Source organism: Nycticebus coucang, chromosome 10 (assembly GCF_027406575.1).
Source record: "Nycticebus coucang isolate mNycCou1 chromosome 10, mNycCou1.pri, whole genome shotgun sequence".
Taxonomy (NCBI): Eukaryota; Metazoa; Chordata; class Mammalia; order Primates; family Lorisidae; genus Nycticebus; species Nycticebus coucang.
The window spans coordinates 129,299,045-129,322,991 of NC_069789.1; the positions used below are offsets into that span (position 1 = coordinate 129,299,045).

The window sequence follows — 23,947 nt, forward strand, 5'->3', positions numbered from 1 at the left end:
GATCCACATGACCCTACATCCCAGCCACACCTGACCTGGGGAAGACAATCAGACATTCTTGTTCCTGGGCCTTCGGAATGGGTACCTAGGGACTCTAGATTGTCCCTTTTTCTTTTATTTTTTTTGAGACAGAATCTCACTCTGTCATCCTGGGTAGAGTGCTGTGGTGCCATTATAGCTCACAGCAACCTCCAGACTCCTGGGCTCAAGAGATCTTCCTGCCTCAGCATCCCGAGTAGCTAGGACTACAGGCACCTGCCAAGACGCCCAGCTAGTTTTCCTATTTTTAGTAGAGATGGGGGTCTCACTCTTGCTCAGACTGGTCTTGAACTGTTTTATTTATTTATTTATTTATTTATTTATTTTTTGTGGTTTTTGGCCGAGGCTGGGTTTGAACCCACCACCTCTAACATATGGGACTGGCGCCCTATCCCTCTGAGCCACAGGTGCCACCCTGGTCTTGAACTTTTGAGTTCAAGCAATCCACCCGTCTTGGCCTCCCAGAGTGCTGGGATTACAGGTGTGAGCCACCGTGCCAGTCCTCTAGATAATCCTTGTCAAGGCCTTGGGCACAGTGAAGGTCTGAGACTGCCATATCAGGCCACGTGCCCAGGAGCAGAGAACAAGGAGGCACACAGAAAGAGAAGGCAGAAAAAAAAAAAAGAAAAGAAAATACTCCTAGAGCCTTTGGGTGGCACCTGTGGCTCAAAGGGGTAGGGCGCCGGCCCCATATGCCGGAGGTGGTGAGTTCAGGCCCAGCCTCGGCCAAAAACTGCAAAAAAAAAAAAAAAGAAAGAAAGAAAGAGAAGGCAGAATGAGGCAGATAGGCAAGAACCCAGGAGGCAGGTAGGGAAGGGAATTCACAATAGCCCTCCAGTCCAGTCCGTGAGCCCTTGCAACACAGCTTATGGCTACAACTCTTGAGTACTCCAGTGATGGTATAAGACCCTTTGGGCAAAACCTCCCTTTTCACTTAGACTTTTAGCCCTGAGTAAGAGGGGCATAAATATGCAAAGCACGACACTAAGACCAGAAGAGTCAGCATTGACTGTTCTCACTTGGCTGGCGCTATGAAGTCATCGAGTAGAGTGGCTCCGGGAATCGGGGCTGTAGCAGCTGCCAGCTGCCTGGCCTTTTCTCGTATTCTATCTTTGGTTTTTGAAGCAAAATCATCCGTGGTAACAATTGCTTTAGGTGCTATCCCAAATTCGCTAAGGTCCTTAAAAAAAGAAATTCAAACAGTTATACATTATTTGGAAAGTAATTAAACATGATAAATGACATATCTTTATTGCTTAAAAAAAAAAAGTTAAGAGCAGAGGGTGTGGCTCAAGGAGTAGGGCACTGGCCCCATACACCGAGGGTGGCGGGTTCAAACCTGGCCCTGGCCAAACTGCAACAAAAAATAGCTGGATAAGGGTACATGTGAAACTTACTAAATGTAGAATATAAATGTCTTAACACAATAATTAAGAAAATGCCAGGAAGACTATGTTAACCAGTTTGATAAAAATATTTCAAATTGTATATAAAATCAGTGTATAGTGCCTCATGATTGCATTAATGTACATAGCTATGATTTAATTTAAAAAAAAAAATAGCTAGGCATTGTGGCAGGTGCCTGTAGTCCCAGCTACTCAGGAGGCTGAGGCAAGAGAATCACTGAAGCCTAGGAGTTGGAGGTTGCTGTGAGCTGTGATGCCACAGTACTCTACCGAGGGTGACATAGTAAAATAGTGTCTCAAAAAAAAAAAAAGTTAAAACTACAAAATGTAGCTCAGGATCAGTAGGGCAGCAGAGTCTACACACTGACTTTGTTTTTGTTTTGGCAGTTTTTTTTTTGGCCAGGGCTGGGTTTGAACCTGCCACCTCCGGCATATGGGGCCAGCGCCCCACTCCATTGAGCCACAGGTGCCGCCCCTACACACTGACTTTGGAACCTCCTTGTCACATAATGCAAGGCCAGTGGCCAAGGGCAGAGAATGACAGTCACTGCTCTCCAGAGACACGGTAAGCAGTAACAAGCTGGAAAGATGAGCAGTAAGGGTGGGGTCTCACTCTGTCGCCCTGGGTAGAGAGCCCCAGTGTCACAGCTCACAGCAACCCTTGACTCTTAGGCTCAAGCAATTCTCTTGCCTCAGCCTCCCAAGTAGCAGGAACTACAGGCGCCTGCCACAATACCCAGCTAGTTTTTCTATTTTAGTAGAGACAGCTCTTGTTTAGGCTGGTCTTGAATACCTGAGCTCAAGGGATTCTCCCGTCTCAGCCTCTTGAGTAGCTGGGACTATAGGTGTCCACCACTACACCTAGCTAGTTTTTTGATTTTTAGTAGAAACAGGTCTTGCTCTTGCTCAGGCTGGTCTCAAACTCCTCAGCTCAGGCGATCCACCCGCATGAGCCTTTCAGAGTACTAGGATTACAGGCGTGAGCCACCATGCCCGGCTAATACTCCTGACTTTAGATACCGGCACCATTATAAATTGCTAGGTCAATGAACAAGAATCCACTGGTAAACAGGGCACTGTAGTCAGAATACCTAAAAAACAAAGCCTTACAAACAAATAGGAGATCACACAGCAGACTTTCTGAGGACAGAGGAGACACCACCACAGCCAGCTGCACACTCTCCACCAGCCTATCGGCAATGAAAGTTTTGCACACTCGGGTGGCGCCTGTAGCTCAAAGGGGTAGGGCGCCAGCCCCATATGCCGGAGGTGGTGGGTTCAAGCCCAGCCCCAGCCAAACACTGCAAAAAAAAAAAAGAAAAGAAAGAAAGTTTTGCCCACTCACCTCTTCATCCATAAAATCTTCAGGACCAAGAACAGATTTGTCTGCTCTGTTCTGTCGGGAAGACACAAAGGTAGAGGGTGTCCATCCTAGAAAGAAAAGAGTTTAAAACTTTATAGTACTAGGTAGTATTCTGGTCTATAACTAACTATCTTTTTTTCTTGAGACAGAGTCTCACTTTGTCACCCTGGACAGAGTGCGGTGGCATCACAGCTCACACTCAAACTCCTGGGTTGAAGCGATCCTCCTGCCTCAGCCTCCCGAGTAGCTGGGATACAGGTACTCGCCACCACACCTGGTCTTTTAACTAAATAATTAAATAACATGTATGAATGTGAAACTCCCAATAAGTACAAACTCTTAGCTAGTTCCCATCTCACTGCTTAGATACACATAATTATTCTGCATAAACCTGTTTTTAATCCCTTTAGCCCCTGTTGTCAGAACTTAGCAGAGGTTTCTTCATACGAACTTAGAACCAAGAGCAATCAAATTATACACTGAAAGTTGGGCGGCGCCTGTGGCTCAGTGAGTAGGGCGCTGGCCCCATATGCCGAGGGTGGCAGGTTCAAACCCAGCCCCGGCCAAACTGCAACAACAACAACAAAAAAAAAAATAGCCGGGCGTTGTGGCGGGTGCCTGTAGTCCCAGCTGCTCGGGAGGCTGAGGCAAGAGAATCACGTAAGCCCAAGAGTTAGAGGTTGCTGTGAGCTGTGTGACGCCACGGCACTCTACCCGAGGGAGGTACAGTGAGACTCTGTCTCTACAAAAAAAAAAAAAAAAAAAAAAATATATATATATATATATATACACACACACTGAAAGTTAAACCGTGATATGAACACAGCTATGAGAAAAAAGATAAAAGGTCACCTTACAATGCAAGGCCACTCTGAGACTAGCAGGACTACAATCTGCCCTCAAATAATAACATATCTAAAGAAATAATATGTCAAGCACAAAGGGATGGACAGAGCCATGGAAGTAATCCAGGCAGCAGTCAGGGTACCATGGCCCAAGGAGGCTACCTGGCTGGTCCAAGGGCACTGGCTGCACCAGGTCCCCAATTCCACCAGACACCTGAGTCCCGTAACTTACGCCCTTGCTCCCTGACCATGACTACCAGACATGTGCCATGTCCATAGAAGGAGAATTCTCTGGAGGTCAAACATATCTGTAACCTCTGCAGAGAAAACTTTCTTAGTTTTCTCTAAGAGTGATACACCTGTTTTCTCATTCTTTCTAAGGGTCTTGCAGGGCTAACAAATTTGGAGAAAGTCTACTCTTGGGTAGGTGGCTACAGCAGGTTTCCCAGTCAGCCTGGGAGTTGCCCCCAGAGAGTGAGACTCAGCTCTCCTGGACAACACCCTGGGCCTAGCACCTTCCTCACTTGGGGTTTTAGACTTTGTCCTACTTCTGTGCAGACCTGTGCTCCTGACGATGAAGAGATATTCCACTGTATCAACTTACCACCGTCTACCTGATGGACTTCCCAAAAGAAAACATTTGAGTTGGTTCTACTTGTGAATTTTAATATACAACACAGTTACTATTATAACACGTATGTAGGGTTGTGTCCTTTTTGAAAAAAATCTCTTTAAAATAAAGTGCCCAAGGTGTCAAACTACCCTGCAGAAATACTGTCTACAATCCCCCCATGTATTAGTGCTCTTCTTTCTTTGCAAATCCTTCACCATTTTTACCTAGATAGCATTCTAGTTGATAACTAAATATTTTTATTTTTATTTATTTATTTTTTTGAGACAGAGTCTCTCGCCTCAGTAGAGTGCCATGGCATCACAGCTCACAGCAACTTCAAACCTTGGACTTAAGCGATTCTCTTGCCTCAGCCTCCCAAGTAGCTGGGACTATAGGCGCCCACCACAATGCCTGGCTATTTTTTGTTGTTGTCATTGTTGGTTAGTAGGCCTGGGCTGGGTTCAAACCCACCAGCCCTGGTGCATGTGGCTGGTGCCCCAAGCACTGAGCCACGGGTGCCAAGCCTAAATTTTTTTTTAATAGATATTTTAGTTGAACAGTGCCCTGGATATTTAAATTCGCTTACAAAGAATGGTGGATATGCTACATAGCATTTCTCTCTCCTCTCAAGTACAGTGTTCCAACACTTTGACCATTTGTTCCTTAGGGACCATTTGTTCCTTAGGGATAGTTAAAATGTCAAATTTTAACTATCTTATTTACCCTAAGTATCTTTCTTGTGTTACTGTTTTTCCGTTCTTGCATTTCTTTTCATCTTTATTTTACTTTTTTTTTTTTTTGCAGTTTTTGGCCAGGGCTGGGTATGAACTAGCCACCTCTGGCATATGGGGCCAGCGCCCTACTCCTTTGAGCCACAGGCGCCACCCTATTTTACTTTTTTTTTTTTTTTTTGAGACAGAGTCTCACTCTGTGTCCCTGGGTAGAGTGCCCTGGCCTCATAGCTCACAGCAACCTTAGACTCCTGGGCTCAAATGATCCTCTTGCCTCAGCCTCCTGAGTAGCTGAGACTACAGGCACCCACCACAATGCCCAGCTAATAAATTTCTTTTTCTGAGACAGGGTCTCAGTCTTGCTCAGACTGGTCTCCAACTCCTGAGCTCAGATGATCCACCCCGCTTGGCCTCCCAAAGTGCTAGGGTTGCAGGCAAGATCTACCATGCCTGGACAATTTTACTATTATTGTTGCATACAAGTTCTTTACAGATACATACACATATATGTGTATAAATAAAAGATGTGTCCCATCTTTTTTTGATAATTGCTATGTGAGTTAATCAATTCATCTTACACTCACAACTAAAATGTATAAAGCTGGAGTGGCGCCTGTGGCTCAGTGAGTAGGACGCCGGCCCCATATGCCGAGGGTGGCGGGTCCGGGCCCAGGCCCAGCCCCGGCCAAACTGCAACAAAAAAATAGGCGGGCGTTGTGGCGGGTGCCTGTAGTCCCAGCTGTTCAGGAGGCTGAGGCAAGAGAATCGCGTAAGCCTAAGAGTTAGAGGTTGCTGTGAGCCATGTGATGCCACGGCACTCTACCCGAGGGCAGTACAGTGAGACTGTGTCTCTACAAAAAAAAAAAAAAAAAATGTATAAAGCTATCTTCTTCCAGTTCAAGAAAAATGCTTCTCAGTTAAAACATTGAAAAAAAGGCCGGGCGTGGTGGCTCACGCCTATAGTCCCAGTGCTGTGGGAGGCCGAGGCGGGTGGATTGCCTGAGCTCAGAGGTTCGAAACCAGTATGACCAGCAGTGAACCAGACTAAGACCCCATCTCTACTAACATCAAAAACAGCGGGACAGAGCATCACCAGAGGAAGAAGAAAATGAACCAAAATAAAAAAAAAAAGAGTACTTCAAACGAAGAAGAATGAACAAGCAAGCTGAAATTAAAAATTAAAAAAAATTGAAAAAATACTTTAAATAATATGGAATTTATTATAGTACATAATGTGAAAAATTTCATTGATTTTTCTCCAGGACAGGAGCATGTAGGAACCAGTCATGGTCCCCGGTGACTGCACAGAGCAGCTGGTGACCCTCTGATGCCTCCTTAACTACTGGTGACACTGGTGACATCTGTCCTTCTTCCTCAGAGAGTCATGAGGGACAGTCAATGATCAATGGACAGCATCTGTGTAAGAGCACTTGTGCATGGCAAGACAATCTAAAACGGAAGTCATCATCATTCAATCACTTGGTTAGAATGCATCTATTTTTTACCAAGTGAAGGAAAACTCTTTCACCTTCAGCTGCAATCACTAAACAACACCCAAGTTGACACTATAAACATTTCAAACACTCTAAGAACACAAGAGACTGCATGCAATGTATGTACTAAAGTGTTTAAAGAAAAAGCTAAGAACAGTGGGGCGGGGTAGGGTCTTACAATAATGTTCCAATCATTTACTTTAGCAATGTACTAGCTCTAAGTAGGAAGATCAGACCTTCTTTTGAGCCAACAGTGTTGAAGTAGCCAGCAGAGAAACCTCCACTGAAGGCTCCATGAAATCGTTTGTATCTCCCTCTTTCATCTCTGACAGTCTGATCCTGAAGAGGAACTGGTTTCTTTGGTCTTTCACCTGAAAAAAAAAAAAAAAGTTTTAGAGTGAAAAAGAAAGAAGGGGACAAGTTAGAATTTTGGGGAAGTTGTTCACTTATAACTTCAAAATGAACCATTTACATTAAGTTGTTACGCCCAGCATTTACTAGTTTATATGGCTGAGAAAACAATATATTTCACCAAGCTTACGTTAGAACTATGTTTTAGTGAAAAATGGCCTGCTTTCCCCACTAAATTGCATTACAAAACCCAGATTATTTTGAAGGGAGGATTCAAACAGATGAAATTGAAATCTCCTGGCAAGGAAGGCAGCATCATGGGGGCACGGCACACAGCAAGCAGAGGTCTGGGACAGAAGGGAAACTTCCATACCTCTTCCGAATGCCTCAACATCCCTGACTCCTGATCTTTTCCTTTGGTATTGCTCATTTTCCCCACCTGTTAAGAGTCCTTAATTTCCATGAATCTCCTGATTCCATAGTTATTGTTCTTCTTTTTCTTTTCTTTTTTTTTTGTAGAGACAGAGTTTCACTTTATGGCCCTCGGTAGAGTGCCGTGGCGTCACACAGCTCACAGCAACCTCTAACTCCTGGGCTTAGGCGATTCTCCTGCCTCAGCCTCCCGAGTAGCTGGGACTACAGGCGCCCGCCACAACACCTGGCTATTTCTTTTCTTTTTTTTTTAAGAGACAGAGTCTCACTTTGTCACCCTCGGTAGAGTGTCGTGGCGTCACAGCTCACAGCAACCGCTCTTGGGCTTAAGCAATTCCCTTGCCTCAGCCTCCCGAGTAGCTGGGACTACAGGAGCCCGCCACAACGCCCGGCTATTTCTTTTCTTTTTTTTTTTTTTTTTTAAGAGACAGAGTCTCACTTTGTCACCCTCGGTGTCACTCTCGGTAGTGTCGTGGCGTCACAGCTCATAGCAACCGCTCTTGGGCTTAAGCAATTCCCTTGCCTCAGCCTCCTGAGTAGTTGGGACTACAGGCGCCCACCACAATGCCCGGCTTTTTTTTTGTTGCAGTTTGGCAGGGGCCAGGTTCAAACCCGCCACCCTTGGTATATGGGGCCGGTGCCCTACTCACTGAGCCACAGGCACCACCATAGTTATTGTTCTTTAAACTAACTCCTTTTCCTACTGTGTTGAAAGGGGTAGGTCGCTACATCACACAAGCAAATGGAGTTTAATCTATTACATTTTAGGCTTCGTCTAAAAATTTCTAAGGTTTAAAATTGCAGGTAATGTGGCACAAATTATCCCCTACTGTTATCTATTCCAATTGAAAATTTTTTTTTTTTTTTGACAGAATTTGACTTTGTCACCCTCAGTAGAGTGCAGTGGTGTCATCACAGCTCACAGCAACCTCAAACTCTTGGGCTCAATCGATTCTCTTGCCTTAGCCTCCCAAGTACCTAGGACTACAGCCACCCACAATGCCTAGCTATTTTTAGAGATGGGGTCTCACCCTTGCTCAGGCTGGTCTTAAACCCATGAGCTCAGGCAATCCACCTACCCTGGCCTCCCAGAATGCTAGGATTACAGGCATGAGCTACCACACCTGGCCCATAAATTTTGAATTTATTAAAAAAAAAAAGTTTAAGCCGGGCATGGTGGCTCACGCCTGTAATCCCAGCACTGTGGGAAGCTGAGGAGGGAGGAATGCTTGAGCTCAGAGGTTCGAGGCTTGTCTGAGCAAGAGTGAGACCCCGACTCATGGAAAAAAATGGAAAAACCCAGCCGGGCGCCGCGGCGAGCGCCTGTAATCCCAGCGGCTTCGGAGGCTGAGGCAGCAGGATGCCCACAGCCGGAGTCTGAGGTTGCAGTGAGCTACGATGCCATTGCCCTCTGCTCAGGGCATAGGGTAGAACTCTGTCTCGACCAAAAAAAAAAAAAAAAAGTTTAAAAAAAAGAAAAAGAAAGTTTTCTTTTTTTTAGAGACAGAGTCTTAGTTTGTCGCCCTCAGTAGAGTATAGTGGCGTCACAGCAATCTCCAGCTCCTGGGCTTAGGTGATTCTTTTGCCTCAGCCTCCCGAGTAGCTGGGACTACAGGCACCCACCACAACACCTGGCTATTTCTTTGCTGCAGTTTGGCAGGGCTGGGTTCGAACGCGCCACCCTTGGTACATGGGGCCGGCACCCTACTTACTGAGCCATAGGCGCCGCCCCAGAAAAAGAAAGTTACTAGCTGGGCAAGGTGGCTCATGCCCATAATCCTAGTACTCTGGGAGGCCAAGGCAGGAAGATCTCTGGCACTCAGGAGTTCAAGACTCTGTCTCTACTAAAAAATAGAAAAATTAGCTGGCGTTGTAGCAGGTGCCTGTAGTCCTAGCTAGTTGGGAGGCTGAGGCAAGAGGATCACTTGAGCCCAAGAGTTTGAGGTTGCTGTGAGCTATGATAACGCCATGGCACTCTAGCCTGGGCAACAGAGTGAGGCTCTATCTCAAAACCAAAAAAAAAAAAGGGAAGAAGAAGAAGAACTGAATTACAACTCGGGTTCCATTATCTAAGCTTCTCCGTATTTCTTAGAAACATGTATTGCAGTACTGCACGGCCACCTGGCCTGACTCCTGGCTAAGGCAGAGTTTCCCAGGCACTATTGGCAGTTTGCGCTGGATCATTCTTCCTTGTGGGAGGACGATGTGTGCTCTGTGGATGTTATAGCGGCATCTTCAGCTCTAATACTGGTTCCCACTAGCACTTTCCCCCCCAATAAGCGAGTCAACCAAAATGTCTCCAGATATTGCCAACTGTTCTCAGCTGAGACCCCCTAGGCTCAGGGGACAGAAAGCGGGTCCTGCCAGTGCCAGGAGCTGTTCTTGTCCTGGTCATGAAGTGCTCCTGACCTGGAAGGAGAGATAAGACCTGCAGAACAAGTCAGTAGAACCCGTCAGGCGGCAGCATGGAGGGCCAACTGGCACAGCCACCTGCACTCCACAGGGATCCTAAGAAGACATGTCAGACAGCAGCTAAAGGCCAACTGCACCCCACAGGGCTCCTAAGGAGAAGGCGCCACCTCTAACCACAGTGGCAGGAAAACTCCAGGGAGGAGGTAGCATTTGAACCAGGCCATGTTATAATTACCCCTACTAATAACAATGGACGCCTTCCTATTATCGCAGTTATCACACCCTGATAGGGACACTGATTGGGTAACTGCCCTGAGGTCCACAGTTAATAATAAAGCTGAAACCAGATCTCATCTGTCTCCAAGCCAGGGATGCCACTCATACTGCCCCTCATTCATTCCCCAACCAAAAGTTTACTGAGGGCATTGCCAGGGAAGCAGCCCAGTTCTAGGCACTGGTGGCGGAAAACCAAACACAACTCTGCCCCATTCTCAGAGCCCAGCAGAGGAGACCCACATGTCCTGGAGCATGACTGACAACATGAAGGACCACAACATCAGCCACCCTTAGCAATGAGCAGAATCTTGACAGCCGCAAATAGGGACATGATTTACAAAGAGGCACTGCCTCTCATCAGTAAACAGAAGGTCTAAAAGGGCAATGTCATGTACATAGATAAAGTAGCCCAGTCTGCCTAGGGGACAGGGAAGGAATGGAAGCTGGACCCACAAGGGCAGATAGTACAAAGAGCCCTGAACATGGGGGCTGTAGGGTCAACAGTATGTTCTGTGGGAGAAGGTAGTTTTAAGTGTGAGAGTCACAGCATCAAGGATGAGGAAAATGACCCTAAAATTATCAGGATACAGGATGAACTAAAGATAAGAATTCTAGAACCATTGGAGTACTGTAGCTCATGTCTGTAATCCCAGCACCCTGGGAGGCCCAGCCAGGAGGATTGCTTGAGTTTAGGAGTTAGAGATCAGCCTGAGCAAGAGCCAGACCCATCTCTACTAAAAACAGAAAACCTAGCCAGATGTTGTGGCAGGTACCTGTAGACCCAACCACTCAGAAGTCCGAGGCAAAAGGATCACTTGAGCCCAAGAGTTTGAGGTTGCTGTGAGCTAAGATGCCACAGCACTCTACTGAGGGCAACAGAGTGAGACTCTGTCTCAATCAATCAATAAGAAATAAAAAAATAAAAATAGAAAAGAATTCTAGAACTAAGTTAAAGAGTCTAAGAAAAGAGTATCTGAGTATTTGTGCCCACTTTCAGATCAGAAGGCCTTTGTGTCTCCAAAGTTCAGTCACTGTCCTAGACCCCATGGTTAATTCTTAACCAATAAATCTTTCAGTGAGGGCCAGAAATTTTAATAAAGGTGCAGAGTCCCTCCCCTACCAATGTTTACCTAATCTGTCACTAAAACTTCAAAGCAGAAAGTACAAGTTAAGTGATTATTGGTCTAGTGTGTTAGGTCATAAAATGAAGTCAGAGTGCATTTAAATTCCAAAGTGTTTAGAAAACAATGAATTGACACTCAAAAACTTCAAGTTAAAGAATGCTTTTAGGACAGAAAAAAAGTCTATGAATCAAAATCTTTTCCTTCCACTTCAAAAGCATAGGTGGATCATTAGCCTTCATTTCAAACTTTTTGTGCACCGTCAAAACAGGAAGAATTTAAAAAAAAAAATAGGCCAAATAGTTGATGACAGACTAATCTATGTCTTCACAAAGAAACAGCTGTGCAGCCAGGAGTATAGAAATGATACGAACAATTGCCTTAGCACAGCTGTAATAACCTCCATTTAATTTATGCATGGTTGACCCTCATCATCTTCTTCTTTTTTTTTTCTTCAGAGTCTTGGTGTGTTGCCCAGACTAGAGTGTTGTAGTGTCAGCCTAGCTCACAGCAACCTCAAACTCCTGGGTTCAAGGGATCTTCCTGCCTCAGTCTCCTGAGTAGCTGGGAATACAGTCACCTGACACAATGCCCTGCTAGTTTTTTTATTGTTAGTAGAGATGGGGCCTCACTCTTTGCTCAGGCTGGTCTTGAACTTCGGAGCTCAATCCTCTGGCCTTGGCCACCTAGAGTGTGGGATTATAGGTGTGAGCCACCACATCTGCCCCTCATCCTCTTCATTTTTTGCATAGCTAAATTCTAATGTCTTCAAGAGGCCCATCATGCCTCCTCAGTCTACCCTGTTAGCCTGTGTAGATTATTTCCTATCCAAGCCACACATTTTAGCACCAGCAAAGCTTATAATTTTATTTTCAATTAGATCTGGAACTCCACTAGTAAAGGATCTTTACCAAATTCTTTCAGATCATGGAGTGAAGTACTTGCCAATAAAGCTATCGTAATCTTTTTTATTTTTATTTATTTATTTATTTTTATTTTTAGTTAACGTGATCTTAAGCTATAGATGTACTAAAGAAATACAATCGGAGGTGGACGCAGTGGCTCAAGCATGTAATCCTAGCACTCTAGGAGACTAACGCAGGTGGATCCCTTGAGCTCAAGAATTTGGGGTTACTGTGACTTATAACACCACAGCACTCTACCCAGGGCAACAGAGTGAGACTATGTCTCAAAAGAAAAGAAGGAAGGAAGGAAGGAGGGAAGGAGGGAAGGAGGGAGGGAGGGAAGGAAGGAAGGAGAAGAAAGAAAGAAAGGAAAAAAAGGAAAGAAAGAAAGACTATCTAGAATAAGGGACATACCAGTGATGGTCCTGCTTTACCCACAGCCTGGTCTACTTGAAGATACAGCTCTAAAAAATTAAGGCTGAGGAAATGTTAAACTGAAGGGATTACAGCACTGAGGATATTGAGTGTGAGACAAGTGCTGTCTTAGAAGAAATGCCAAGAACTGTTTTCAAATACATAAGAGGAATGGCTCAGGCCGACAACCCCAGCACTGTGGGAGGGTGAGGTAGGAGGATGGCCTGAGGCCAGGAGTTTGAGACCAGCCTGAGCAACACAGTGGGACTTCTCTACGAAAATATTAAGAAATTAGCTGGGGGCGATATACATCTGAGCTAGTGGGTTCGAATCCAGCCCGGACCGCCAAACAACAATGACGCTGCAACCAAAAATAGCTGGGTGTTGTGGCAGGTGCCTATAGTCCCAGCTACTTGGGAGGCTGAGGCAGGAGAATTGCTTGAGTCCAGGAGTTGGAGGTTGCTGTGAGCTGTGATGCCACAGCACTCTACCCAGGGTGAGAGCTTGAGGCTCTGTCTCAAAAAAAAGAAAAGATACACATGTTATCTGTTTTCCTTTGGTCCTCAGTCCATGAGGTAGTTCCTATTTTTATTCTCATTTTGCAGATGAGATGTGAGGCCCAGAGAAAGATCTTATCACTTGACTTGAAGGGGGTCCCATAGTTAAAAAAAAAAAAAAGAAAAGAAATTAGCTGGGCATGCTGGCATGCTCCTTAAGTCCCAGCTACTCAGAAGGCTGAGGTAGGAAGATCTCAGGAGCCCAGGAGTTAGCAGCTGCAGTGAACTACTGCATTCCCACATAGGTGACAATCTGTCTTAAAGAGAAAAAAAAAGGACTCAGTGGCTCACGCCTATAATCCTAGCACTCTGAGAGACTGAGAAAGGTGGACTGCTTGAGCTCTGGAGTTCAAGACCAGCCTTAGCAAGAGTGAGACCCATCTGTACTAAAAATAGAAAACTTAGCCGGTATGGTGGCACACACTTATAGTCCCAGCTACTCAGAAGGCTAAGGCAAGAGGATTGCTTGAGTCCAGGAGTTTGAAGTTGCTCTCAAGCTAAGTGGAGGCACTAAAGCCTGGGTGGAGTAAAACTCTGTTTCAACAAAGAAACAAACAAAAAGCTTTCAGTAGTACTGGCCCTACTTCTGTCTTTGGCTTATAAATGGCCTTTCTCAGCCTTCTGTAAGCTGAGGACAGAAACTGCTTTTTTTTCTTTTTTCTTTCCCTGCAGTTTTTGAACCCGCTACCTCCAGCAAATGTGGCCGGCACCCTACTCCTTTGAGCCGTAGGCGCCACCCCCTTTTTTTTTTTTTTTTTTTTGAGACAGTCTCAAGCTGTCACCCTGGGTAGAGTGCTGTATCATCACAGCTCACAGCAACCTCAAACTCTTAGGCTTAAGCGATTCTCTTGCCTCAGCCTCCCAAGTACCTGGGACTACAGGCGCCCACCACAACGCCCGGCTACTTTCTGTTGTTGTTGTGTTGTTGTCATTGTTGTTTAGCAGACCCAGGCTGGGTTTGAACCCGCCAGCCCCAGTGTATGTGGCCAGTGCTCTAACCACTGAGCTACAGCCACCAAGAAAATTTCTAGGGCCAGGCATGGTGGCTCCCAGCTGTAATCCTAGCATTCTGGGAGGTCGAGGTGGGTGGATTGCCTGAGCTTACAGGTTCGAGACCAGCCTGAGTCAGAGAGAGACCTAGTCTCTAAAAATAGCTGGGCATTGTGTCAGGCCCCTGTAGTCCCACCTAGTTGGGAGGCTGAGGCAACAGAATAGCTTAAGCCCAAGAGTTTGAGGTTGCTGTGAGCTACGACGCCAGAGCACTCTAACAAGGGTGAAAACTCTGTCTCAAAAAAAAAAAAAAAAAATTTTTTTTTTTTTTTTTTTTTTTTGTAGAGACAGAGTCTCACTTACCGCCCTGGGTAGAGTGCCATGACATCACACAGCTCACAGCAACCTCCAGCTCTTGGGCTTACACGATTCTCTTGCCTCAGCCTCCCGAGCAGCTGGACTACAGGTACCTGCCACAACACCCGGCTATTTTTTTGTTGCAGTTTGGCTGGGGCTGGGTTTGAACCCACTACCCTCAGTATATGGGGCTGGCGCCCTACTCACTTGAGCCACAGGCGCAGCCCAAGAAAAGAAAATTTCTAATAATTAGAACTGTTCATAGGAAATAAAAGGGGCATAAGTGAAGATATACCAGAAGTACAACCATTATGACAGGATGTGGTTAGAGTGACAAGAGGCAGGGGACCCCAACAACAGGAGATCTGCAAGTAAATTTTAGACCAACAATTCCACCATGCTTCCCCACAGAGCTAGCACAGCCATCAGTCCTCACTGGACACTCAATACTAATTTGCTAAACAAATCAAGTCATTCAGAGGAGCAAACCAGGTGGCACCCATAGCTCAGTGGGTAGGAAACTGGCCACATACACTGAGGCTGGCGGGTTCGAGCCCGGCCTGGGACTGCTAAACAACAATGACAACTGCAACCAAAAAATAGCCAGCGTTGGGCAGACACCTGTAGTCCCAGCTACTTGGGAGGCTGTGGCAAGAGAATTGCTTGAGCCCAGGAGTTGGAGGTTGCTGTGAGCTGTGATGCCACGGCACTCTACCCAGGGTGACAGCTTGAGACTCTGTCTCAAAAAAAAAAAAAAGAGAAGCAAACCAGGAATACTGGAGAGAACTTTGATTCATCCTGACCTAACCCCCACATTCTACAAACAACTCCAGCTATGCTTTCAAAAGTATATCTCCAACTCAGACCACTACTTACCACCACCTCTTCTCAATCTACAGTCCATGCTACCATTGTCTCCAGATCTCCTTTGCTAATCTTGCTTTACTCTTAGCCACCCCCAAGCAGCCTATTCTCAAAAAAAAAAAAAAAAAACTTCTCTTGCTGGGTGCTGTGGCTCACGCCTGTAAACCTAGCACTCTGAGAAGCTGAGGCCCATGGATTGCCTGAGTTCACAGGTCTGAGACCAGCCTGAGCTAGAGCAAGATCCTTTCTCTAAAAATAGCTGAGCACTGTGGTGGGCACTTGTAGTCCGAGGTACTTAGGAGGCTGAGGGAAGAGAATCACTTGAGCCCAAGAGGTTGCTGTGAGCTGTGATGCCATGGCACTCTACCAAAGGCGACAGAGTGAGACTGTCTCCACAAATAAACAAACAAACACATATAAAAAAATACACATCTCCCTGTGCAAACCACCCCCCATGACTCTCCTATCCTTAGTATTAGATCCAAACTGTTCACGATACCAAGTAAGATCCAACCCCTGGCTGACCCTCTGACATCATCGCCCATCTGTCTTCCCCTGTGTTCCACCCACACCAATCCTGCCTGTGCTTCAATTTGCTTGACTGGCTCCCACTTCGGGACCTTTGTACTAGGGGTTGAATACTTGCAGTAGTAAGTGTTATCTGCTGTGTCTAATACAATTACTGTATAGAGTTTCTCCCCCATCTCCCCATGGTTGTTTCTAACTCGGTTTCTTGTCTGAGGTCAAATGTCCCCCCCAGCGAAAGACACTTCCTGACGACCCCTCGCTCTCGTACGAAATGCTTCGTCATTTTTCTATCTCCCATCTCTCTAGGTCTTTCTCTGTCTCCCCAGAACGTGAGCACCCCGAGCACTGCGCACGCCTCCCTAGTCGCTATGTTCCCAGTGCTGATAGCAACTGAGGCAAGGCCCAGCTTCCAACTTCGCGTTTCTGCACCGAATCCTGCACCCCTGTCTTGTTTTCCACAGAGTTTGCCGACCACTCTGGTCCGCACCTTCTTCCAGAGGTTCCAGACCGGTCCCATAGCTAACCAGGTCCTCATCGCTGTCATTATTCAGCGCCGCCATCCTGGTCTCTTCCGGGCCACGCCCCCTCGCTACGGCGGCCTCGGAGGCCCAAAAGCCTTTCGCTCTTTCTCCTCCGCGATCAGAAACGATGTTTTGAGGCTAAGTCAGCAGGTCCAGGATAGTGATTGACACCTGGGCTTGGAGCTACCGCTCACCCCAACCCGAACCCAGGGATTCTTAGCCCTGTCCAAAGGTCCAGAAGTGGGAGCCAGTCAAGCAAACTGAAGCACTGGCAGGATTGGTGTGGATGGAGCAGAGGGGAAGACAGGTAGAAGATGATGTCAGAGGGTCAGCGGGGGATTGGATCGTGTCCTGTAAGAGGTCAGTGGAGTCCTCTTCCAGATCTCTGAAGGATTCACAGACATAGGGAACCTCCCTGCCCATGGTGCAGGTAGCTAAAGACAATACTTGGTCACAGAATAAAAAGAAATAAGATAATAACATCTAAGGAGTATGAGTCCTTTTAAATTATCAGGTGCAGAAAGACGTTCAAATGAGATAGCAATCACGTCCTACTGCACCCTTTCAGCTATGTGTTCCTGTCTTGAAACTGCCTGTTATTGGCACAAGTAGCTATAAGTTATCCTAATAAGCTGCACTAATAGCTATAGTGACACACTGTAGCTTAACCATGTATAACCAATCACTAATCAATGCTATTTCCATAAACCAGTGAAAATTCCTGACAAAGCACTTTGTATCAGCCCACTCCCTGTCCCCCTCTTTTGCCTTTAAAACCTTGCATATGGGTTATGGCTAGCACCTGTAGTTCCAGAACTTTGGGAGGCCAAGGTGGGAGGATTGCTTCAGGTGAGAGTTCAAGAGAAGCCTGGGCAGCATAGCAAGACCCCATCTGTACTAAAATAAAACAAAACAAAAATCTGCTTGTAGCAGAGGCCAAATGGAAGTCATATCTAAAGTTACTTGGGTTGTTTTGAGTCTTCCAGGCACTTGTTGTTACTTTGCTCAAGTAATTTTTTTTTTTTTTTAATCGAGGCCGAGTCTCACTTTGTCACCCTCAGGAGAGTGCTGTGGCATCATAGCTCACAGCAACCTCAAACACTTGGGCTCAAGAGATTCTCTTGCCTCAGCCTCCCTTGCTTCAGTCCCCTGCCTGGGACTACAGGCACCTGCCACAACGCCCAACTATTTTTTTTTTTGTTTGTTTGTTTGTTTAGCAGGCCCATGTTGAATTCAAAACCACCAGCCTCAGAACATGTGGCCAGCCCCTAACTACTGAGCCACTACCACAACCAAAAACTAGCCAGGGGTTGTGACGGGCCCTGTAGTCCCAGCTACGTGGGAGGCTGAGGCAAGAGAATCACTTAAGCCCAAGAGTTTGGGATTGCTGTGAGTTGTGACGCCATGGCACTCTACCAGGCAGCATGGTGAAATTCTGTCTCAAAAAAAAAAAAAAATTGCACCTGCTTTCCTACTTTTGGAAATTAAGGCTTGATTTTTCTTTTTGTGACCAACCCCTACTACTTCAAACCCCAGGTAGTTTTATGTATAACATTTATGGGGCACTCTCTTGTAGATGCCTAGGAAAGTGGACCCACCTAACCCAGAATGATCATAGCAGCAATGACCTAAGTGGGTGTCTTTTGAAATATCTAACAAATTTATTTATGCACAGTGCTGATGGAAAAAGCTGGTTTTGTAACTAGACAAATTGAATTAGGAGGCTTATTTACAAAGGCACCTAAGAAGCTTCTAAAAGAAATTCTGAGAAAATTGCCTACATTTAGGAGACAAACTAAAGGACACCCATCACTACTTCCTGAAGAAATACCCCAGATCTGGGCGGCGCCTGTGGCTCAAAGGAGTAGGGCGCCGGCCCCATATGCTGGAGGTGGCGGTTCAAAGCCAGCTCCAGCGTAAAACTGCAAAAAAATTAAAAAAAAGAACTACCCCAGATCTTTGATCCCTTTGCTGTGTTAATAGAAAACAACAGCGGGCGGCGCCTGTGGCTCAAAGGGGTAGGACACTGGCCCTATATGCTGGAGGTGGAGGGTTCAAACCCAGCCCTGGCCAAAAACTGCAAAAAAAAAAAAATAATAATAGTAGAAAACAACAGCAACAACAACCCAAGCTCTGTAAAATAAAGAGGTTTATTCTGAGCCCACTGTGTGTGACCCTGGTGCAGAGCACATGGCCTTGAGAGTTCCAGAAAAATTGCACCCCAGGTGGCTACTTTAGAGTTTAGTTTTATACATTCCTGGAGACAGACATTACCTATAAAATCATAAAGCAGGCAGGGTGTAGTGGCTCACGCCTGTAATTGCAGCACTCTGGAAAGCCAAGGGGGTGGGTTGTCTGAGCTCACAGATTCCAGACCAGCCTGAGCAAAAGCGAGACCTCACCTCTAAAAATTACCAGGCATTGTGGCCAGTGCTGCCTGTAGTCCTAGCTACTTGGGGGCTGAGGCAAGGGAATCACTTCATCCTAAAAGTTTAAGGTTGCTGTGAGCTATGACACTACAGCACTCTACCGAGGGCAAAAAGTAAGACTCTATTCCCCCCCAAAAAAAATCATGAATCAATATATGGAAAGTGTACCTTGGTTTGGTCCAAAAAAGTAGGACATCTCAAAGCAGGAAGAAGGTAGGTTATAATAGGTAAGTTCCAAGATTTTTCAATTTGTAATAAGTTAAAGAAATGAAGCTTTGGCAGCGCCCGTAGCTCAATCAGCAGGGCGCTGGTCACATACACCTAGGGTGGCAAACCTAGGGTTCAAACCTGGCCTGGGCCTGCTAAGCAACAATGACAACTGCAACCAAAAAATAGCCAGGCATTGTGAAGGGCGCCTGTAGTCCCAGCTACTTGGGAGGCTGACACAAGAGAATCACTTAAGCCCAGGAGTTGGAGGTTGCTGTGAGCTGTGATGCCATAGCACTCTATCCAGGGTAAAAGCTTGAGACTCTGTCTCAAAAAAAAGAAAAGAAAAGAAAAAAGAAATGAAGCTTTGACTAAAGCCTTGGCCTGTTTTAAATTAAGATTTAAAAAAAAAGTCTGTTAATCAGAGACAAGACACCTTCAGAACTCAGTAGTTTTAGCTAAGAAAGGAAAGCTAGATTTTTAAAAAATGACTCATTGGACAGGATGGTTCTCCAAAATACACCTTCCTGGCATTTAGCTGGCTGTTTTGAAACTCTGTATTATAAAAAATTTTACTTCTGACAACCCTGATAAAAAATAAAGCTGATATTGTGCTTTGGGCTGGCTATAGCCATCAGCTCAGTCAGTCCTCTCGGTCCCCCCACATCCCCCCTCAAAAATTTTACTTCTGTAAAAAAAATCTCTATTTGCAAGGATATCTCCCTTATTCTAAACCACTAGAGACTTTCACTGCGCTTAAAGTTTACATAACAAACCTTACTTTTGTTCATGAGACTTCTCCTGGCAATCTGACCTTGACTGCTTCTTCTCCTTAAGCCCCCGTTTTGTCTCAGCAAACACTGGTGTTTACATGGAAGTTTTGTGGTTTTGAAATGTAAATTTTCACCTAAATAAAGTCATGTCTTTATTTATTTATTTATTTGAGACAGAGCCTCAAGCTGTCGCTGGACTACAGGTGCCCGCCATAACGGCTATTTTTTGGTTGCAGCCATCATTGTTGTATGGCAGGCCCAGACTGGATTCAAATCCTCCAGCTGTCGTGTATGTGGCTGGCGCCTTAGCCGCTTGCACTACAGGCACCAAGCCTAAAAAGTCATATCTTTAAAAGTAAAAATCTCTAGTGGGATGCAGTGGCTCCTACCTGTAATCCTAGCACTCTGAGAGTCTGAGGCAAGAGGACCTCTGAGCTTAGAAGTTTGAGACCAACCTGAACAAGAATGAGACCCTGTCTCTATTAAAAATAGAAAAACTGGGGTGGTGTCTGTGGCTCAAAGGAGTAGGGCACCGGCCCCATATGCTGGAGGTGGCAGGTTCAAACCTAGCCCCTGCCAAAAACTGCAAAAAAAAAAAAAAAAAAAAAAAAGAAAAAAAGAAAAGAAAAACTGGCTTGGTGCCCATAGCATATGGTTAAGGTGCCAGCCACATACACCGAGTCTGGCGGGTTCAAACCCAGGTCGGGCCAGCTAAACAACAATGACAACTGCAACCAAAAAATAGTCGAGCATTGTGGTGGGTGCCTGTAGTCCCAGCAACTGGGGAGGATGAGTCAAGAGGATGGCTCAAATCCAGGAGTTTGAGGTTGCTGTGAGCTATGACATCAGATCACTGTAGCCTGGGTGTCGCAGTAAAAGTAGAAACCTCAGATTGCCTAAAAGGTTGTTATCTTTTAGAGCTTGATAGTCTAGAGGTGTCAGGGATCCTATCTGAATCCTGGCACGTGAAGAGTCTTATAAGACCATAAGCTGGTTGGGCGGCGCCTGTGGCTCAACGTGTAGGGCGCCAGTCCCATATGCCGGAGGTGGCGGGTTCAAGCCCAGCCCCGGCCAAAAAAAAAAAAAAAAAAGACCATAAGCTGTGCTCATGTTCATATGTTTATATTTGTTATGTGTATGTGATTTCACTACCAATATATATATCGCCTAAGCGATAGACGGAGGTTGCTGTAAGCTGCTGTAACCTCCCGAGAGATGGAGGTTGCTGTAAGCTGTGACACCACAAACTCTACCAAGGGTGACAAAGTGAGACTTTGGCTCTAAAAAAAAAACAGAGTGCTAGGGTGGTGCCTGTGGCTCAGAGTAGGGTGCCAGTCCCATATGCTGGAGGTGGTGGGTTCAAACCCAGCCCTGGCCAAAAACCACAAAAAAAACCCCAAAAAAACAGAGTGCTTATATGTATTTTATCAGAAAAATAGAAACTTATTTGCAGGTGGAAATGAGGGTGTTTAAGGGAAGAGTCATATCTCGATGTGCTTGTATTGCTAGAAATAATTATTTAATAAGCTTAAAACCAATATTCATTTGTTTATTATAAGTAGCTATTATAAGAAATTGAATTGGGCGGCGCCTGTGGCTCAAGGAGCAGGGCGCCGGTCCCATATGCCGGAGGTGGTGGGTTCAAACCCAGCCCCGGCCAAAAAAAGAAATTGAATTAAGGGCTTGACACCTGTAGCGCAGCTGCTAGGGTGCCAGGCACATACACTGGAGCTGGCGGGTTCGAACCCAGCTTGGGCCTGTCAAACAACAATGACAACTACAACCAAAAAATAGCCAGACATTGTGGCAAGAGCCTGTAGTCCCAGCTACTTGGGAGGCTGAGGTAAGAGAATTGTTTAAGCCCTAGAGTTTGAGGTTGCTGTGAGCTGTGATGCCACAGCACTCTACCCAGGGCAACATAGTGAGACTCTATCTCAAAAAAAAAAAAAAAAAGAAAGAAAGAAAGAAATTGAATTAAGAAAATAATTGCAGATGTTAGGCAAAGGGAACAGAGACAGGAGACAAGTGGATCAGAGAAAAGTGTGGATACATTCAGGCAGGATCCATACTGAAAAATCTATTATCTGTTGCAAAGTGCAACAGTTTGGAAGCCTGGCCCTTTAAGAGCAGGAGACTGTCTCGCTGGAGTTTCCTGGGTCTGTAAACACTCAGAGGCTGGGCTCCTGCAGGTGGGACTGCTCTCTCTGAATGAGCGCAGGCGGTGGAAAGATTTAGCAGAGAAGGCGAACCATGCTGGAAACAGCACAAACGCTTTGACCCCAGTAGAAGTCTCTGGGGAGGTGAGGCAACGTGCTGCTCCTGAGAAATGGTTCTCAGTATAGCACAGCACCTGACTGTTCACAAGGCTTCCCAGGGCCTGGATTGCTCATCTTTTGGTTTGTGTGTGCGGTCTAATTGGGCCTTGACGTCCTGCACCAGGACTGTGTTCCTGTCCCAGGCTGTTTGCCTTAGGATCAAAAATAACGTAGAGTGGGCAGTGCCTGTAGCTCAAGGAGTAGGGCGCCAGCATCATATACCTGAAGTGGCAGGTTCAAACCTGGCCCCAGCCAAAAACTCCAAAAAAAATAAAATAAAATAACGTAGAGTGATAAAAGTAAGAAGTAAATCAATGCAATTATGGTAGTTAGTTAAAGAAATAATTTGGTTAGAAAATGCAAGCCCAACAAAAACCATGAAGTAAGGATTTAGCGCCCCCTCAGCCCACCCTTTAATGTATGTAATAAAAATGGAGGGCGGCGCCTATGGCTCAGTTGGTAAGGCGCCGGCCCCATATACCGAGGGTGACGGGTTCAAACCCGGCCCCGGCCAAACAGCAACCAAAAAATAGCTGGGTGTTGTGGCGGGCGCCTGTAGTCCCAGCTACTCGGGAGGCTGAGGCAAAAGAATCGCTTAAGCCCAGGAGTTGGAGGTTGCTGTGAGCTATGTGAGGCCACGGCACTCGACCGAGGGCCATAAAGTGAGACCCTGTCTCTACAAAAAAAAAAAAAAAATGGAGCTAGCCCGGACTGGAGCTTCCTACCGGTCCTCACGTTGGACAGGTGGTCAGCCACCCTGACCCAGCTTCTCTAAAAAAACTTTCTGTTTGGGCCGCGCCTGTGGCTCAGTGAGTAGGGCGCCCACTCCATATGCCGAGGGTGGCAGGTTCAAACCCAGCCCCAGCCAAACTGCAACAACAACAAAAAAAATAGCCAGGTGTTGTGGCCGGCGCCTGTAGTCCCAGCTGCTTGGGAGGCTGAGGCAAGAGAATCGCGTAAGCCCAAGAGTTAGAGGTTGCTGTGAGCCGTGTGACGTCATGGCACTCTACCCGAGGGCGGTACAGTGAGACTCTGTCTCTACAAAAAAAAAAAAAAAAAAAAAAACTTTCTGTTTATGTCCTGACTTTTCATTTTTTTCCCTCATCCTCTTGTCTCCCCCAATCACTGGGAGAGAACTCATGGTATAGTTGGGGGCTCATCCCCAACTCTTATTTATTATTATTGTTATTATTATTATTTGAAACAAAGCTTCACTTAATTACCCTCAGTAGAGTGCCTTGGCTTCATAGCTCATAGCAAGCAACCTGAAACTCTTGAGTTGAAATAATCCTCTTGTCTCAGCCTCCCAAGTAGCTGTGACTACAGGTGTGTGCCACTATGCAGCCTCCCAAGTAGCTGTGACTACAGGCGTGTGCCACTATGCCCAGCTAGTTTTTCTATTTTTAGTAGAGATGGGGTCTCCCTCTTGCTCAGGCTGGTCTCAAACTCCTGAGCTCAAGCAATCCACTGACCTTTCAAAGTGCTAGATTACAGGGCGGGGCCTGTGGCTCAGTGAGTAGGGCGCCGGACCCATATACCAAGGGTGGTGGGTTCAAACCCGGCCCCGGGCAAACTGCAACAAAAAAATAGCCAGGCATTGTGGCGGGCGCCTGTGGTCCCAGCTACTCAGGAGGCTGAGGCAGGAGAATTGCCTGGGCCCTGGAGTTGGAGGTTGCTGTGAGCTGTGTGACGCCATGGCACTCTGCCAAGGGCGATAAGGTGAGACTCTGTCTCTACAAAAAAAAAAAAAACAAAGTGCTAGATTACAGGCATGAGCCACCACACCCGGCCATGCCTGCATCATTTTAAAAAAATTTTTTTTTTTTTTTTTTGTAGAGACAGAGTCTCACTTTATTGCCCTTGGTAGAGTGCTGTGCCATCACAGCTCACAGAAACCTCCAGCTCCTGGGCTTAGGTGATTCTCTTGCCTCAGCCTCCCCAGTAGCGCCCACCACAAACGCCCGGCTATTTTTTGTTGCAGTTTGGCCGGGGCCGGGTTTGAACT

General features: G+C 46.1%; 1 protein-coding gene across 2 annotated transcripts in view; it reads right to left on the minus strand.

Moving 5' to 3' along the window:
- GPATCH1 (G-patch domain containing 1) overlaps positions 1–16,282 on the minus strand; it is a 56,271-nt gene extending 39,989 nt beyond the window's left edge. The window contains exons 1-4 of one of the 2 annotated variants that reach the window (XM_053607530.1): positions 16,185–16,282; positions 6,727–6,861; positions 2,791–2,876; positions 1,059–1,219 (exon numbers count right to left, since the gene is read on the minus strand). In XM_053607530.1, coding sequence (XP_053463505.1) covers positions 1,059–1,219; positions 2,791–2,876; positions 6,727–6,861; positions 16,185–16,257 — 455 coding nt within the window. In that variant the 5' untranslated portion in view covers positions 16,258–16,282. The remainder of the gene's footprint in view (positions 1–1,058; positions 1,220–2,790; positions 2,877–6,726; positions 6,862–16,184) is intronic. The other variant, XM_053607531.1, reaches the window with a different exon arrangement.
- Between the last annotated feature and the right edge of the window lie 7,665 nt (positions 16,283–23,947).